At 27.5% G+C, this 19748-nt stretch overlaps 1 protein-coding gene across 7 annotated transcripts in view; it reads right to left on the bottom strand.

Annotated features, from left to right (window-relative positions):
• Positions 1–19748, bottom strand: part of LOC129961458 (collagen alpha-1(XV) chain-like) — a 320304-nt gene that overhangs the window by 45316 nt on the left and 255240 nt on the right. For 6 of the 7 annotated variants that reach the window (XM_056075032.1, XM_056074996.1, XM_056075039.1 and 3 more), the window contains 6 exons: positions 16690–16746; positions 8438–8499; positions 6682–6801; positions 5101–5193; positions 3412–3543; positions 3221–3280 (listed from right to left, as the gene is read on the bottom strand). In XM_056075032.1, coding sequence (XP_055931007.1) covers positions 3221–3280; positions 3412–3543; positions 5101–5193; positions 6682–6801; positions 8438–8499; positions 16690–16746 — 524 coding nt within the window. The remainder of the gene's footprint in view (positions 1–3220; positions 3281–3411; positions 3544–5100; positions 5194–6681; positions 6802–8437; positions 8500–16689; positions 16747–19748) is intronic. The other variant, XM_056075047.1, reaches the window with a different exon arrangement.

Genomic DNA, 19748 nt, shown 5'->3' on the forward strand with positions numbered 1-19748 from the left:
TTCCATTCATTTGTTGCAGGAATGCCAATATGAAATGTTTCTCATCAACTAATTCAAATAACGAGATAAAGGGATTTTTTTAAGTAGTCAAATTTTAAAGAAAAATCAAACTTGAATGATTTTTTAAATCGAAATTTATTGAATACAAAGACATTTGAAAGAAATTAAGGTGGGAAAAAAAACTAAAATAACTGAAAAAAAATCGAATCGCTCCCTTAAATAATAATTAAAAAAATACCAAATAATCTGAGATCTATGCTGTATGCAGTACTATTCATTATTATAAATACATAATTCTTCCTTTTTTTATTTCTGTCAAATTTAGTAAACATGCATTGTTATTTCTTACTACTATATTTTTAATATATGATACATTAATAAACATTTTATATTGTAAATTATAGAATTGAGAAAATTGTTATAAAAAATTAAATTATATCCTTTTACTTATTTTTAAATGCATTGCTTTATTTTCAGTATAAATATCGTTAAGTGTTTTAGGTATTTCTGTGCTATTAGTGTTTCGTTATTTTCATTTTATAATTTCTCATATATGAGGTTAATGTTTTGTTTCCTAGTAACGACTTCCACCAGTCTAAACACTGAAATTATTTTATTCATTTGTATTTCCTAGACAATATATTAGGCAAATCTATAAACTATCAATCCATAAATAAACAATGTGCAAAAACACCTATATAATTTTTCTGAATCTATATAATAAAATATAAAATATACATTGTATTTAGAGAGCGCTAATGCTGCTACAACTAAAACACAAATGAACTTAACCAAAATTAGAAATAAATATTAAGTTAATAGCCAAAGAATCAAAAAGAAAGATTAACTGAATCCGGCCCGAAGACTTTCTCAAGGGTCACCCTCAGGCAAGGATTCAAACCAGGGATTTTTTCTGTGAGGGGTCTGACTTTCGTCCAACAAACTGACCCCTCGTGACCCGAAAATCCCAGAAAATTGGGGTTTTAGAGATAAATTAGTATCACAAGATTAAAACAAGTAAAAACACTAGCAAAAAACAATCCAAATAATACCACAGTAAATCAAACCACAAAATACATGAAAATAGAACCAAAAAAATAAACACAAGGCAAAATACTTACAAATTGAAAGTACAATTTCTGAAGAAAACTACTTGAGGTTAAAACGTGCTATTGTAGATGCATTTAGTTAAACTAAACTGAAATTTAATTTTTCCACGTTTACAGCTATATCCGCCTCCCACGTTACGTCATAATGCATCGTCATCAAACTTGAAGCGCCATCTATTGAATTAAAACTCAAAGCTAACAAACCGAAGGAAGTCAGAAATTAAACAGACCCTCTCTTATCAAAACTTCTATATTGCAAAAGTTTTTGGGAAATTCGTTAATAGTTAAATGTTTAATGAGATTGTTTGTTGCTAAGATATAAGAGCTTTTATTATTGCAAATTTTTTTAATCCTGTTAAATTGTGAAAATATCAAATTTTTGAAAATTTTAGAGTTTAAATTAGAATGGTAGTTACTAAGTTTAATTATTTTAAAGTTAAATTCATCCCTTTTATCATAAATACCTATCAAAGTTTTTCCATTATCAATTTCTATATTTAAATCTAAATAATTAGCTTTAAGTTGATTTTCGTTTGTTTGAGTTAAAACTAATTCTTCTGGGTAACAATTAATAATATCATTATGATTATCCACATTTAACAAAATTAAGTCATCAATATATCTCCAGCCTATTATTAAGTTAAGTTTAATTATTTCTTTTTCATAATAATGTAGGAAAATATTGGCTAACGCACTTGAAAAAGCTGTTCCCATTGGAATTCCTTTTTCTTGTTTATAAAATTTTTTATTGTAATGTATTGTATTGTATTGTATTGTAATTTTAGGTAATGTTTACATATCCAATCAAAAATTATAATGGTTACAAGATGGGGCTATAAAACAAGTTCTGCCTGTGTATTTTATATTTTTAAGGAATTTAAAATAATATAAAATTAAACAGAATCTCAGCAATTCCACATAAATGTGAATCTGTAATATTTTCCATGGACAAACAAATTAAAGACATGGAGGATACCCAGACACAATATCTATCTTCCATGGACAAAGGCGAATTTAGGTGTAGTTTGGTTATAGACATGTTATGAGGCTCCCTCTTTTAATAAAATAGATAATTAAGCTTCACATTTAAATTCATTAATATAATTAACATGACTTTAGGTAGTTGTGTCAGGCTGCCTAATAGGAAATCCACAAATATTCATGGTATACTGTATATTAAAGAAGTAATTATATAACATAAGTAACCATTCAGATTTTAATAAAAAAAAAATGGAAAGGCATAAAATCTATAAATATTATACAATAAGATAAAAAAATTGTGACAGCGCTTTCCTGCAGATTTATGTATCACGTCATCTTATTAAAAGCATCACAGCTGTACTTGTGACTTTCTCTTTATGATTATGCACTTGAATTCAGTTTCACTCAGCCTTAATATAAACATTTGAATTTTAAAAAATAATGACCTAAATTGGATGCTATACAAATCAGTCCATTGAAATGACACCCTTTATATTTTCGTCGCCTTATTAAAACAATGATATAAAAAATTAAGATTAAACTCTGTTTGATTAAAGTACAAATTATTAACGAAAGATTAGTAATGGCATTCTCTACTTCAACGGTCTAATCCGTTAGGGATCGCGTGCAATATTAATGCAGTTGCTCCAATTCGCCAATTTTGATGCTTATTCAAATAATTAAATAAACACCATCTAATGATAAGTACTTACATATTAACCACCATATTAACCATTTGACTTAATGTTGAACATTAAGTCAAATTTTAGTAGCTTAAAAATAATATTAGCGTGCGATCTTAAGACTCTTTTGTGGTTAACGATGAACATGCGGTTGATCGCCATAAATCAACTCCGATGAGGTTTTGACAATTAATTAACTGGTTTACGGATAATACGTAACAGAGGATTATACAATGACAGAGGGGAACGTATATTTTTCGAGATATGATTTTAAATAAATTCAGAACCGATGTGAAGTGACACGGAATATCAGATAATTTAACATCGGAGAGCCAAACTATAATGCCGTCATTGTTCTTAAATAAACACATACACAAAAAAATGTTTACTGAAAGATAATGTTAGAGGAAGAAATTCAAATACGATCATAGGAAGTATATCTCTTACTTTAGGGCCGTCTGAGCCTGGCATTCCAATTCCGGGAGGTCCAGGAAGCCCGGGAGCACCCTATAATCATAAAACCACAAAATTAAGATAATATAGAGGAGAGACTAAGAAATAGAGTGTTTTGCTTTGACGACAAACTGAACAGAAAACTTCAGAATTAGAAAAAAGGAGGGAAAAAAAAGAGAACTTACGGGATCTCCTTTGGGACCAGGCAAGCCATCTGCTCCTCTTAATCTGGGTAAACTTTCAAGATGCTTCAAAGATATGTTGCACACGCAAGGACTGCCGGGATGCAGAACACCTGACAGCCATTCTCTTGCTCCCTAAAGTTAAATAAACCGTTTTAAGAAATTGCAAATGCGTTACATCAAACGTTTATTGTTAAGAAGTTACATAAAAACATTTTCAGATTTGTGAAAAGACCTAAAAAACTTATATGATTGACAGTTTGTTGGTTGGTTGTCGGGTTTAATGTTGCAAGAGTCAATAACTGGCTAAACTTTTTCCAAAATAAGATTAAAATATCCGAAATTTATAAGCAAAATTCTGCATTAAAAGGGATATTTAAGCAAAAGGCTATTTAAAATGAAAATTTGAAAGACATACGTTAAATAAATGCATGAATAAAGTTAGTAGATTTAAAACTGCATTGAAAACTAAACACAACCATAAAAAAATGAATCATCTTTAGTGATAAAGATTTAGAAAAACGAATATACTGGCTATTCAAATTTGAGCAGTTTATCAAAATAGGTAAGATACTAAAAACAACATTGTATTTACGGTAGTGAGTACCTTCGCCCCAAATAATAAGTGTTAGTGCGTCAGATGCGTGTGTTCTTTGCGGAGAATATTTAATTAACAATGAACGAAGGATGATTACTAAGAACAAATATATTAAGCCCTCTCATAGATTTACTTTCATTTTTACTGTCACATATGAAGAAACATTATCAAAAAATTCTACCCCAAGAATTTTATGAGTTTAGAATTTTTAAAATTCCATAAATTTGAAAAAAAAACATAACAGTAATTTATTTATGAATATATTTATAAATTTATGTATACATATCAGACTGTACATTCGTCTGTACGAATATTATAATTTGAAAGAGGAACGAACTTGAAAAATAAAATCTCGTGTAGAGATTTGAAAAATAAAATTTGTCAATTTTGATACAAATTGGTCGACTAGAAGTGATATTGTCTTAAAATATACATTCGATTGCCTTCAATATAAGACGAGGCTAAATATAAACCATACAATATTATAAAGTATTAAAAAACGGTGGAGGATTAAGACATTAATTGGTGATAAAATATCTAAATAATTAGAGTATTTTGAGACACATTTTAATTTTTTTTAGAATGCTTTAAAAAATAGTGATAGCAATTAGTTAGGAAATATGATAATATTGTCTAAAATGCTTATGATGTATGGTATTTATGTATTGTAATCATAATTGAACCCTACTAATATGTATAACCCGAAATATTTGGATTAAATAGTTTTAAAATAATGAAAAACTGTTAATGTAAATAAACTTAATTTTTTAATATTTTATAGTTTCTGAAACCTTATGTATATTTAAATCATGGAATTAAAAAAAAATATTCTCATAATAACGAATTGCTTGATTTTTAAACTAAATATGAACATTAGGAAAAACTGATTGGACCGTTGAGGATAAATAAAAATATGTTTTGGCCAGATTAAAAATGATGCTGAAGAAAAACTACTGAATAATTGTTATTATGTTACAGTCAATACAAAAGATGAAGTGAATCCTTTTAAGACTGATAAATTCCAAGCGTTTATTAACAAGAAAAGAATTTAAACGTAAGTAACACGAAATAGGTTTTCAAATACTTATGCCTACCTGGTCATCTCCAGAACCATAGTCTCCTTCATTCCACAATTCTGAAGGGCCCCCTGTGATCCCAAAACGGGGAGGGGCAACAACGCATTCACCCTGCAAGGATTTAGAATAATTTTCATTGTTAAATTTAACAATATTTTTAAAAAATATGACAGTTCAAATTTATTAAGTAACCGTAACAAAATGCCTCCATTATCTGCAATGCCATTCTAACAGACAATTCCAAAAAACTTGTTCCTTTAATTCGAGTCTCGGCGGAAACGAATGAACATGACTTTCCTACTCTTTGCTCGAGCAGAATTTTTTCTTTTTTTCCATTTTAATTAATTTTGGTTTTTAATTACTTTATTCATTGCTTGTGTTTTAATTAAATTTATTTGTGAGTATACATAATTTATTTTTAATTTGAATTTTGTCTTTTATTGAATTTTCAGTCAATCGGTTACACATCACTATATAACAACTGCCACTTTCTCTTCAGCAACAACTATGTCTGGAGGTGAAGAAAATGAGCTCAATCAACCCATCCACCCATCACACATCGGCTTTTAAATTCAATCAATATTTATCTATTCCCACAGAGTTTTTGACAGCCTGATTTTAAATGTAATGGATATCTTTTTATTTGAATATCGTGGGATATATGGTTATCAGCGTGTCAAAATTCAACACAAAAATTTAATGAAAAGGCTATTTTATAAATCATCAATTGCTGTCAAACTATAATTTTTAACATCCATTTGACAAATATAGTGTTTAAATGTCAAAAACTAATTTTTTTTTGATACTTCGAATCAATGTCATTTCATCATGTAAATGTCAGTGTCAATCATACTTTATGACAAACTTTTAAAATAAGTAAAGTTATCCTATCAAGAAACAGCGATGCTTTGAATGCAATAGAAAGTGAACTAATGTACTTTTTTCATGAAACATTCAATACTTTTAGCATTTGTTAAATCAATTTTTTTCTGAAGATTCGGAAATTGCTTTCAAAACAAATCTTCAATCGCTAAGAAATAATCATTTTATTTCTTCAACTTTAAATCATGAATTCAATACTATATTTTTACTATTTTAACATTCATTTCTTTTAAATTTATTAGAGTATGAAATATGATTTTATTTTCCACTAGATAACATGATAGACAACAAATGTCCCATATATGGGAAAGCTCATCCATTCTAAATAATTTAAAAAAATTATATGAGCATTGTATTTCCGTATATTTACATTTTTAATGATTCTTTAATGGTGTTGAGTAATTGAACTGAAAGTGACTTGAAACTCCACGTGGCCATTAAAAATTCCACGATATGTTAGCCAAAGATATTTTGCATACTCAGGTACTTTAGCACACTATAAAACTATATGATTATATTTTGAATGCAAATGCATACCATAAAGTTGCAAGCGGCGGCGACTTTTAATAAAGACTTTCTTACAAATTCTTCTCATTTATTATTTTTACTAACATGCATTAATACATATCTATGCACACATCTCCGACAGAGGTGTTGCTAATTGAATGAGCTGAATATAAAATGAACATTTATCAGAGCAAAAGAATAATAAAATACCTTTTGTCCTTGAGGGCCAGGAGGTCCAGGTAATCCAGGAGGTCCGGGTTCACCCCTGTCTCCTTTCAATTTGGGCTGTAGCTTTAGCAATTCTTTTTCTGTAATCAGACCGGGTTCGCCCTACAATAAATTAGATTGTAATAATAAGCAAGTGACATGGAGCTAAGAGCAAAAAATTAAAATATTAGAATTAAAAGACGCAATTTGCTGTGACAAATGGTCGTCAGTTTAATAAATTATGTAATAGTTCCATTCTTTTTATTTCCTTGATAAAGGTGCAATGACAAAATTAAAAGCAATACCATTATTCATCCACAGATTTACTGCGTTAATAAAATCTTTTATATTCATGGCGATCGAGATTTTCGATATCGATTTACGATTCTTCGCACGAGTCATATGATCGATTTCAGATTATATTTCGATAGTAAAAAAAATAAATAAAAGTTACTTCTTAATTTCCCTTTCTCGGTTAAGGTTTTTGGCAAGAAATTCTTGATTTGGAGCAATTCTATGGACACATATTTTAACGGGCATTGCTGAATTAATTGAATACAAATTACCAAAACAGAATGTCATCTAATTAATTCAAAAAACAAAAACAAAAAACCATATAGGAATAATCAAATATTATTTTATAAAAACAATAAATTAATTTTATGGATAAAACTTTTTTTCCTTAAGGTAGGCGACTATGTTGAAAAGACGACTTTTTGCGAAATTATTTATTTTAAATTATTTTTGCGAAATTATTTCTTTATTTAATATTTTTAATATTTATATTAATAATTAATATAATACTTTAAAAATCTTTAAAATTTTGTTTTCAAATTTATTTTTTGAGAAGTTACACTGATTTTTATATTTACATTTACATACGTTTTAATGTTATTTTACATTTTTAGATGCTTTTTTTCCTGAAATTCTAATCTTTGATAGAATTTTCTTACGAAAAAACCTCGTAAATTAAAATCGATGTATATTTTTTTCTTCAAATTTGGTATAATAATTTTCCAATATGTTCAGCAGTTCCTGAAGAAGAGAATAATTAATCTATTCATTTAGAAATATTTTATAGTTGTTTTAGTGTTTCACAATGTGAAAAAAAAAATTCGTGTTATTTATCAATTGAACCCCAATATTTAAAGAATGGATGAAATACAATTCCAGGATCAATGTTTGCGATTATTTTTCAGTTCAGAAATTAGATAATATATTTCTTAAGCTATCTGCAAAGTTTTAAACAAATCATTTGATCACCTTCTAAACTAGATGATTTTTGTTTTATACCTTTCTTATACGAAAATGCTCTTTTTTCCCACTTTTTTTTTTAAAAACCTTTTGCCACTTAACTGGTATATTTTGGTTCCATATATATGTTTTTTCAATCTTTTTTATGCAAATATAAAAAAAATATAACTATTTTAGAAGGTTATTCAAAAAATTAATCCCGAAAGTACTCACATTTATCTAGTGAAAGTTTTGCTTTGGTTTAGTGTGTAATTGTTAAAAATCGGCATAAAATATCAAGCAATTCACTATTCTCTTGGAAAACTTTTTAAATTTTCGTGTTGAAAAATATCTATTAACTTTCAGCTCAACTTCCCTCAATCTCTTCTATTTGTAAAATTAATAGAAAAATAGTAGATTCTATACTCGACAATTATTAATCTATAATTAATTGATTCAATCTTCACATGAATAATTAAAATTACCTGAACTAAAATGAAAAGAAAAGAAAATTTCTCGTGCATACCTTCAATCCAGGTTTTCCATGTCGTCCAGCTCTTCCCTTCTCACCTTTTGGTCCAGGAACTTCTTTTAAATACAATGAAAATGTTAGAATACTGATTTAAATTATATTCGAAAAAAATCATGTTGAAAATACTTCACCGAATCTGTTTTAAATAAATTATTTGTAGTATCTGTCGGAAATGTATTAAATAATAAGTAATAAAATATTTATAAAATATTTTTATTAATTTAAAAAAATTATATTTTATATTTTAAATAGAACAATATGTTATTATATTTTAAAAGATTTTAGATGCTCACAAAACAAAGTGATAATTTTTATTCTAATTTACCAGATAATATTTTAAATATTTACCATATAATTATGTAAATATTTTAAGTAGTTTTTATTAATTCTAAGTTACCTGATTTAATCTTATTAGGAATTATTCTACTGCGCCAAGAAGATACTTTTTTTATGGAAATTCACTTGATTAAAATTAAGTAAAATTAATAAAGATAACTTTTTTTTCATATTTTTGTATAAAAATTAAGTTTATGGAATTTATCTGTACCATTTCTCCACCCAAATGTCACCCTACTGAGGTTGATAAATAAAGGACAATTTTCGGTTTTCCAAGTAAATCACTCGGTCTCTTTAAAAAAAAAATCTGAAAATACTTTAAAGTCAGAAGATGCATTTAGCTTTTGAAACTTGTATATTCATTCATAGGAATTTCATTTTAAGGTATGCACATTTCTTTTTGGTCCATAGGACGCCGAAAAAATGTAAGTAGAAATGACATAAAAATTAAAAGACTAACACAGAAACGGAAAAATGGCGGTAATTTATTATAAAACTCGATAAGAATTCAAAAAGTATTATTTAAACAATTCCTTAATGTTAGTGCGACAAATGCAGCTGTGATTACACTTCTGAAAGCTATATTTAGCTTTAAAAATATATTTTTTTTTTACTATAAATATAGCATTTCTTAAAGTTTTAAAATATTTCTGTTATAATTTTAAATGTAGCCTATATCTAGAGAAATAATATAATAATATAAATCTATGATCCAATTTGTTAGATTGATTTGATAAGATTGATCTGATATAATGTTTCATCGGTTTAAGCAGTAATATACGTGAATTCTCTCCGGTTAAATGCCTCGACATCTCCAGCAATTTTAACTATGATGAATGCAGAAACTGACAACCCTTTCTCTTAATTCAGGTACCCAATCAATATGATGGCTTCTACCACACACTAATAAATTATGGATTCGCGATCGAAGCTTTATCCTGTTACCTATCTCATCAAGACAAAATTTTGCGATTAGGTAAATGCAACTCATAATTTCTACTAAATTCCCTAAATTTATAATTTTAGGTTTATAACTGCTTGAATTTTCAACTTAACATATATGTAGAATGTTCCAAAAAAGTGGAATAAGTTTGTATTCCTCTAAATACTGAAATAAGGTATTTGCTTCCAATTAATAAGTCTCATTAAATAAGGAGGGAAATAGTATAAAAACATTTTCATTTCTGTGGTTATTGATAGCAAAAATATAAAAAAAAAATTAATTTTTATATCCCCCTGAATGGAAAGAATGATAGTGAGTAAAATGTTTGCATTCATCTGCGCACACTCACCGTTTCACGTTTCTATCTACAAAATTTGAGTGTGATAGGGTTATTTTTAAATTGAGAAAAACTAATAACAAATTTAGATGGAAACGTTTGCTACAGAAATGCAAGTTTATTCAACAGAAAAAAATTACTATATGCAAATATTTGTTTAATAGTACATTATTTATTCATCGCGACTTCAAAGAAATTTGAAGAAAGAGAAGAAAATTTGGGAAATGGAACACATAAAGATATCCCAGAGAAGCACTGGATTGCTGAATTAAAATAAATAAGAATTCTTTGTTTGCAACTGAGTGCTTTCTAAAAGGAATGACATAATGCTTAACAAGAAGCATCGGGAAATGCTAACGATTTATGGTGCGTAAAATTCGTAATTATTTTCTTTATTCTGTTCGTTTAATAATATTTTGTAATATGCATATTATCCCTAAAAATTTAAGTGAAAAATTCATTCCAGCACCGATTAAAGATATAAAAAAATGGTTTAATAAATTTGCTTCTTAATATATCAGAAAAATTTACAAAGAAATTTTGTGTCCTTATAGAGAGGAGTATTATAAAAATATTTCATTCATTGACACTTTTTCGCTGGGGATCATATAAAAATTAATTTTTTTTAAAAAATAATTCTCTACAGAAACCAAAATATTTCCATTTTGAGTACTTTATTTAATGAAATTTTGTGACTGAAAATATGAGGACGTATTAATAAGTAACACGCATAACTTTGTACACAATAACAGAAAATGAAGTGCATGATAATATGAAATGGAAATGAAAGTATAACTGATTCATTATTTCTCGACATATCTTCCATTCCTGTCCTTCAACCCATTCGTACCAAATTGCTAAGATTCCATTGGGAAGCTTTGGAGATTCCAGCATGCAGTCCTGTATTTGGCACCTTCAAATTTTCAACTGTTTATATCCATGAAGAGGTTACTCGTGGTTCTGATGATGATCTTATATCGACAAATGGCATTCTGCGAGACGGGGATTTTCAAGCAGTTCCAGGGGTGGGGCAAAAGCTTCAACATGATTGGCAGTGATGTCAAAAAGTAATAAGTTGTTATACTTTCATTTTCATTTTATATAGATATACATTGCTTTTTTTATTATTGTGTACAAAACAATGTGCGTTATTTATTGATACCTCTTTGTGTATATCTAATTACATTAGTTAAGGACATCCTATAGAGATAAGTTTTTATAAGCATATGTGCAATTAATTTTATTCGATTTTTAGAATTTTTTTATAACTATGATTTAGTTCCATTTAATAAACAATATGCCTTTTTGCACTTCCGCTGAGTGCAAAAAACATGAAGTATGCAATGTAACGGAAGAAACGTAAGTAAGCAATTTAAAAAGGTTAAGTAATCTGCCTAGCTGGAATCTTATTACAGATTGAAACTCGTGAAGACATTGTTTATTATTTATATAAATTTTGATAAAATTTTTGCCAAGTACATGTGAATTACATAGAAATTAGAAATTCATCTCTACAATTATTTAGTCCCAATTATCTAATTGCATTAAAACTACATTTCTCAAAACAACAAACAGTTAAGTGAACTAACTTGATTGAAAGACATAGAATATAGACTGATGCTATACATATCATATTAATGTATAAATTGATTTATAATGATATAAATAAATTTTATCATTATAACGCCAATTACCCGAAATAACTGATTTCCAATAATTTAAAAAAATGCACAAATTTTTCAGATATTATTCTTCGTCAACAGCTCCTAAAGCCAAGCGTTTCATTAGCCACGTTTCATAAATATGTCTATATTTACAGGAATTTAGAACATATTACTAAAGTATTTTCTACCATAGAAAAGAAGAGCCCGAACAAGTTTTTAAAAACAAATAAGATGACAGTACTTAAGTATTGTGGTTTCCAAAAAAAAAAAATGTATTTTAACTCTAAATTTGAGATCATTATTTTGCATTAATATGTATTTCGAATGCAAAATACATATTGAATTAAACTTGACCACTGCAATTTCATCTCTTTCCTTTTTTATTCATTTATAAAATATAATGCCATAAAGAATATTATTACCAGTCAAATATTAGAGATGTCTGAATGTCATTTTAAATATACGCTTATATCTCTAATTTTCGAAAAAAATTCTTATAAACTCTCAGAATTTGGCATTTAACTCTCGGGTACTGTTGTACATATATAAATAAACTAATTATATATATATTTTTGTTGCGTAAACTTTTATGCTTACCTCTATGCCCCAGCATTAAAATGCTGTCCATAAATCATTCTTGATAAATCTATATTAAAAATGTGGTATGCGAATCATAAGCGACTTTTGTCGGTAAGAAGTGCATATGGTTCTGATGCAAAATTGAAAATGAAACTCCAACTTTTTCATCAAAAATTGTTTGGGGAGTAAAATTGAAAGAAGGATGATTTCACTTTCTTTATAAATCTCAAAAATTCAGAAGCACTAAAAACAGTTCCCAACTTTGCATTTTATTAAGTACTACTGAAAGAAAAACTTTAAGCTTTGACAGATTTTTCTTTAAGTAATGGTTTATTGATAATGGTTTATTATTAAATATTTTTTTAGAATCGTTTAAAAATGGATTCAGTTTCTGTAGTTTGATTAATTAAAAATTAATAAACAAAAAAATATTTCATAATTTTTTTTTGAGATCAGAAGCAGAAGTTCTGTTTTGTTCAAAAATTTGCTCAGAAATAATGCCAATCTTCATTTCAGCATCAGGTGTTTACACGTTATTATCTCAAAATAATGCCGATAAACTCATAATTTGATTATTTAAATCGTAACCAAGTGATCAAAATATTTTTTGAACTTTCTGTACTTATTTAGAGATGGATAGTTAAAAATTGACGAATTTGGTGGTATATATATTTCAATTAGCCTTAGAAGCAGTTAAGTGAAAAACAACAGCCGCTCAAATGCTCTGTCTAGTTTTCCACACAGAAAAATTAAGCATACGCTTGGTTTACAGTATATTCAGAATTTAATATACAGAATCTATAAGTTTATAATTTAACATTTCATTAGTATAATAATTTACATATTGATTCACAAAACCGTTTCTCAACATAAATAAATAAATTAAATATAAATTTAAAAATCAGATAGCTGATATCCATTTTGAAGAGAGCCTTGAACTGCAAATAAATTGTTACCAACTGGACAAACAGAAATATAAAGAAACATAGGCTCACTTCTTAAAGAATTTTGTGTAAGTCTAAATAATATTTTTTTTCTCTAATACAGAAAAATCAACATTCTTAGTTCAACATTTAACACCTTAATTTATCACTGCTTGTAAAATTCATGCTTTTCTGCTTGGAATGACTGCTTTTCTGATTTGGAAGTCTAGAAAATCTATTGCTCAGAAAAAATGTCTTCCCCGCCCTTCATTCAAGGAATCAGTTGTCAGATTAAGAATAAACTTTTTCCCTATACCTTTCTGTTGGTCTGTCATATCACAAAGGATTTTTGATGGTATGACAGAGTATGAACAACATAAATGTTGCTTAATGAGGTAACAAAGCACGTGTGTTCGTCTGACAGCTGAATTCTTGAGAAGAACAGGGCAAAATGAATAACGAATGAAAATGTAAACGAATTTCAGTGACCAGTGTCTTATTCTATGTAGCATATTCTTCATATCAACTGTAAAACTACTAGGTGGTTTAAGTTGTAAATTAAGCTAATAATCAATTCTGGGTTCATGATAAAAAGGATAAAATCTAATTTCATTTCCATATTTTTTTTTTCTGCTCACTGCATTATCATTCACGTGTGAATTATCTATTATCATTTACTTGTGAATAAATATTTAAAAAAAAATTTCTGAACTCTGAATCGACCCTTTATTTTTTAAATTGTTATAAAGGGTAGATTTTTTTTCCATTTAAGCATTTTGTCGATCTAGAGTCATCAAAGTTGATATAAAATTGAATATTTATGGAGTTATATATGCTAATAATTCTTGTAAAAGAATAATTTTGAGTCCATTTTATTAGTTGGAACAAAGCTGTGAAGGAAAATGGTCTTAAAAATCAATCTTCAATAAAGGGTTGAATTTGAAAGTTGCCTCGATCGATATGAGGTGTATTTCAAATTTTATAAACAAATTTCTTTTCTCTGTTCATATGAAAATAAATGCACAGATACAGATTTTATTCAAACAATATAACCTGTATTATCACTTTGCAGGCGGTAGCCTGTAATCTTATTTGCGTGATAGACAACAATGATTTCCATTCTGTGACTTAGAAGAAATTTGTTTTATTTTATTTATTCTATTATAATATATTTATTTATTTTGTTCTATCATTAGAAATTCTCATACCATTAAATTGAACTAGCCAACTGGGTTCGTTCGCAACACGTTAAAAAAAAGTATAAAATCGCGCCCTCATATAAAGTGTTCAATGTAGATTTTAGATTACGAAAAGAATATTATTATTCCAGGTGATTAAGATGCAAGTAAAGCAACGACTTTTAAATACAATAAACTTTAATCGAATGAAAATAGAAAGATTCCGAAACACAGAAACAAAACCTTATTTTCTTTATATGACACTAGAAAGTATTAGCATCAGAGAGTATTTAAACCTTCAAATATTTCTGCAGATTGTGGGGCAATTTGTAGCGTACGAAAAAAAATGAGTAAATAATAGTTACAAATATCATTATGTTTTCTTCTTTTTAGGAGACTAGTTGTCAGACAGGGATCCATAATTTTTAAAATAGTAAGGGATATTTCTTTTTGAACTCAAGTTCTATGCTCAAATTAGAAATGGTCTCACTGCAGTTTTTCACTGACAAATGAGTTTCTTAATGAAGGGTGACTTACTAAGCACGTGGTAGCTGTTGTTTTAACCTACTAAAAATGAACGAAAAAAAACCCGTTTTTTTTAATATTAAATTCTAATAAGCTCAAAAATTCAGTCCTTGCATCTAATAATCAGAAGAAAAATTATACTTTAAATCTTCAGTTTGCATAGAGGACTAAAAGGTTGGAAAAAATAGCAAAAGAAGCCAAAATTTATCTTAACGCTAAGTTGATCTGATAATAGGAAAATTATATTAAAAACCAACGTTCGACATTTTGAATTCGAATAAAATAAAGACTTTATGTGAAAAATTGCAGTTTTCATCGATTTACAACCAGACGTTCAGTGGCGTTTTAAATTACAAAAGGTTATCTTCATGGATAAATCGTTACTAATTTTATACATTTTTATAATTATACATTAATTTACAGTTCATTGCTTATTTAACAATTTTTTATGAAGTGTTTCAGAGTTCTCGAGGAAGTGATGCAATTTGATTGCACCCAAACCATATCCAACCAATTAGGATAAGTTTAACAATGTTTATTTATTTAAAGATGTCAAATTTGACATCATTTCAGTGAGATAAAATTCAATCCGAGGTGATTTTTTAAAATTTTCTAACATCCTAATTGTTTAAAGGTACGTCAAAGTAGACATAAGAGTTTGAAGAAAAGGCGCGAGGAAAGGAAAAAGATATAGCTGTGTTAAGAAATACTTGCTTTCAAATTCCAAAATCTCGATTTTTGTTTAAAACAAAAATTTGAATTTAAGAAACAACATTTTTGGCTATATAAAAGTAATTTATTTATATATATATATATTGATCGGCTATGGATAAAACTCGGATTAAATTCACATCCTAGAAGTTAGTTAGCAGTAGTAGTTAGAGAAAAAGACGTTTAATAGGTAAAGAGTTGTAAAATGATGTGATCTTATTAAAATAAAATGCATAAAAATCACTCATTAACAAATTTTTGCAGGCATATGGCCTTTTATAATTTGAAACGCCGCAGTATGTCTGGTTGTAAAACGGTAGAAACCTCCATTTTTCTTCCCAATTCTAAAATTTTAGTTTTTTTAGTGCAAACTAAAAATGTAGCAAATGGTTTTTAAATAAATTTATCTGTCATCAGGAAGCACTGCTAGAAACCCAAAATCATAAGCATGTATAACTTAAGTGTAAAAATAAATTTTGGATATTTTTTTGACATTTTTTTTCAAATTTTTACACTATTAATGCGAACTGAAAATTCAAAATTATAATTTTCTATATTTTCACCTGAATTTTCATGTAAAGGTGCAATTTTTAACCCCTTTAGAATTTGAAATTCGAAATTTCAGTGTTTTCGCTCCATCTTTTTACCCATCATTTTATCCTACAATTGCAGGACTACAACATTATGCTCCAACAACTGCAGAACTTTAATCATAAATTCTATTTTTCTACCTTTATGCTACCAACTAATTCTAGTTTCATAGCAAAAATATCCAGTTTGATTTCTAAGCTTTTTTTAAATTATTTTTTTCGTTTGTTTTTGAATGATTGATTCTTAAAGTTCTTACAGATGTCTGCCTTTTCAGTTTAAAAAAAAAAAAATAGTTTTCTTTTGTACAGATAATCTTTCTTAATATTTTTGCAACAAAATAAAATACAGTGGTAAACAAATAAAAACAAAACAAATAAGCTCAAAGCGTAATAAAATAAAGATAACATTTAAAAAGCATTCATTCAAAAAAAAAAAAAAAATCCCACCACCTCGACTTACTTTCTATCCCTATAGGCCCTGGACCCGGCGGAGGTGGAATTATCAGTGGGGGTGGACCTGAAAAACAAATGAAATCAAACTACTGCAAAAAAAAAAAAAAAAAAAAGCAAAGCAAAATCAAACAAAAAAGAAGCAAAATGAGAAACCCAGCAAAGCATAAAATAAATGTTTCTTGCGTGTTCCACAGCGGTAGGTGGGCGTTTAGAATCCCACGTACAGAAAATGGTTTGTTAATTGCAGTTTTACTTTTTCATTATTTATTTAAGGACGTCAAAGATAATACTTCCTTTTCTAAAATGTTGGAAAGGGACCTGTAGTCAGGTTTGGGGCGCGCGCTGGGATAACTGATGATAACTCTAAATCATAAAGACAACTCGTCTGTGCGGTAAGACTTCAAAGGTTGGCCTCGAATCGTTTGGACAAAAAAGGGAGCTTCAACCCAATTGCGTTTTGAAACAAAGTAAATGACTTATATGGAGCTCAATGAATGGCCTAAATGAAAAAAGTGGATTAATTACGCAGATTCATCATTAAGGCTGAATGTATTTTTTGCTGACTCAGTCATCTGCTACTAAATTAGCGGTTAGTACAAAATTTTCTAACAATATTCATGCCTGAATTTTCATTATTACTTAAACAATTTTTTTTCTCTGATTTAAATTTCGAATAAAAGCTCAAAAAGTATTTTTTTTTTTCGGAAAATTATATTTTGAGTGAAATGATTGATAGGATAACAATAATAAGAAAGTTTCATGAAAGGAATTATAATATTCAATAATGTTGTATACATGAGCAAAAAAAAAAAAAAAATATGTTATAAAATATATAATGTCGCCAAATTCTAAGCAAGAATATGTAGCATTTTTACAAGAGTAAAACCGGAAGCAAAACATTATATTTCTAGCTTATTAATACTTTTTTTTATAGAAAAATATCTAAAATAAAAAAAAAATCTTCTTATAATCTATGAAAATATCGGAATTATCAAAGGCATTTCAGGCATGATCCTAACTATTCTGATGAATAAAATATCTATTTTATAATTTTGATGAATCAGGTATACTATGAATTGGAAATTTTTTCAACAAAATACATGCAAGATTTATAAAATCATATCACAATTTTTGCAAATAAATACATGCGAGATTTGTAAAACCATACTAAAATGTTTTCCAACATAAAATGAAATAAGCATATAAATAAATAATAAAATAATAAAAAAATAAATATTATAAAAAACACAGTGATATAAAATAAAAAAGCACTAATTAACAGAACTCAAAGCAATGAAATTTATTTCTTTGTTAGAAAAAAAGAAGAAATACCTTCGTTTGTACTCATCTTTAATTAAAAACAATTCAATTGTAGGTAATAAATAATTTTATCAAAATAGAAAAGTTATAGTCGTGTATGCCATGATACAAAAAAAATCATACATACATATTGCATTCATTGAATCAGTAAATGAGAATCTTCTTTGTAAAACTAAATACATATTTCGCTTTTTAATACACTTTAATCTCAATCATAAAATTGCTATTCATGATTTTATGGCAGAAAGAAATGGACTATTCTAGAAATTTATGGAACTAAAAAACGATCTCCTCAATTTAATTTAAAAAAAAGTTCTGAGTATGACAGAGGATTAAAGTCCGCGTTTCTGAATTGCTACTAAGTACCAAGTTCAAGGCCACTAAAATATTAAGAGCAGACAACAATGGCGCAAGAATGGGGTGGTAGGTGATGTAATATCGCAAATTTTTGGAGTGTGTTTACCAAGTTCTGCCACACACACAGATACACAAAAAAAACCCGTCCAATCCATTTATAGTTTCTTTTACAGAATGTAGAAAAATGTATCAGTACAAAGTTTAAAGAAAATCATCAATTAGTAAGATCTGAAAGTGATATTGACCAATGGAATAAAATTAATGATACTAAAAGATCTTTAATTTGCGATAAATAATTATTTCTCTCAATCTGGTTAAATAACTTCTGATTTTTTGTTGGCTAATCAAATCTTATATTATAGGCATTATAAATTTTAAGTTAACATTATTTCTAACAGAAATCTATAAAAAAAAAATCAATATTCAGAAGTTTTAATACACGATGAGTGTTCTGGCAAAAAGAAACACATACGCTTGCACACATAGATATATAAAAAAAGAATTAATATTATATTCAAACTCATTTTTAAAATCATTTTTTTATTCTTTTTTTGTACATTTCTAATCTCCATTTAGAATTCCATGCCTACTTCAGAAGAAGAATAATTCACTCACATTTATTAAGATTTTCCGCTTCCAAAATGAGAATCCAGCATTTTAATAGTGAATAAGTAATAAAATTCCATGATGAATTATTCCTTTTCTACTGTGATAGAATATTTTAAAATCTAAATTTAAACTGGAGAAGAAAAACAAGTGATAAAAATAGCGTTTTTATTTTATACATCACTATAAAAATTAAAAATATCGCCTAGAGAGGCAGAGAATTTTTCTAAGAAGTCTAGTTTTCTTGCATATTTATTAAAAAATTATCATATTCACTTCCGTCTAAGAAATGAATTTCCATTAAATATGAAGGAAACAAAAAATATTCCAGATTTCTTACATACATTCCAGATTAGAATTCTTATTTTTCAATTATGTCAAACAAATCACTGCGAAAATCAAAGCGCGAATAAAAATTTCAGAATTTTGATATTAAAAATGGCAGCATCATTTGTGAGATTAGATTCGGAAAGCTATTCAGAAAGATGTTCCAACTTGTTAAATATTCATTTAATAGATAAAATCGAATTCTTTCTCAGATATCAGAATACTGAAAATAAATGAGTGGCAGAGAAGACTAATAAATTTTTGCAAAATCAACAAATAAGTATGAACAAAATTTATTTTATAAAGCCAAGCAATTAGCATAGGCTTTTAGCTGTTATTGTATCTTTTAGACGATGTTTAAGACAATTTTTCATAAATCGTAAAAAATTTAGAGTTATCGATTCTTCTTAAATCCATTTCACTGATAAGTATTTTTCGGATGGATAAAATATTCCA

The sequence above is a fragment of the Argiope bruennichi genome, chromosome 1, assembly GCF_947563725.1.
Source record: "Argiope bruennichi chromosome 1, qqArgBrue1.1, whole genome shotgun sequence".
In the NCBI taxonomy this organism is placed as follows: Eukaryota; Metazoa; Arthropoda; class Arachnida; order Araneae; family Araneidae; genus Argiope; species Argiope bruennichi.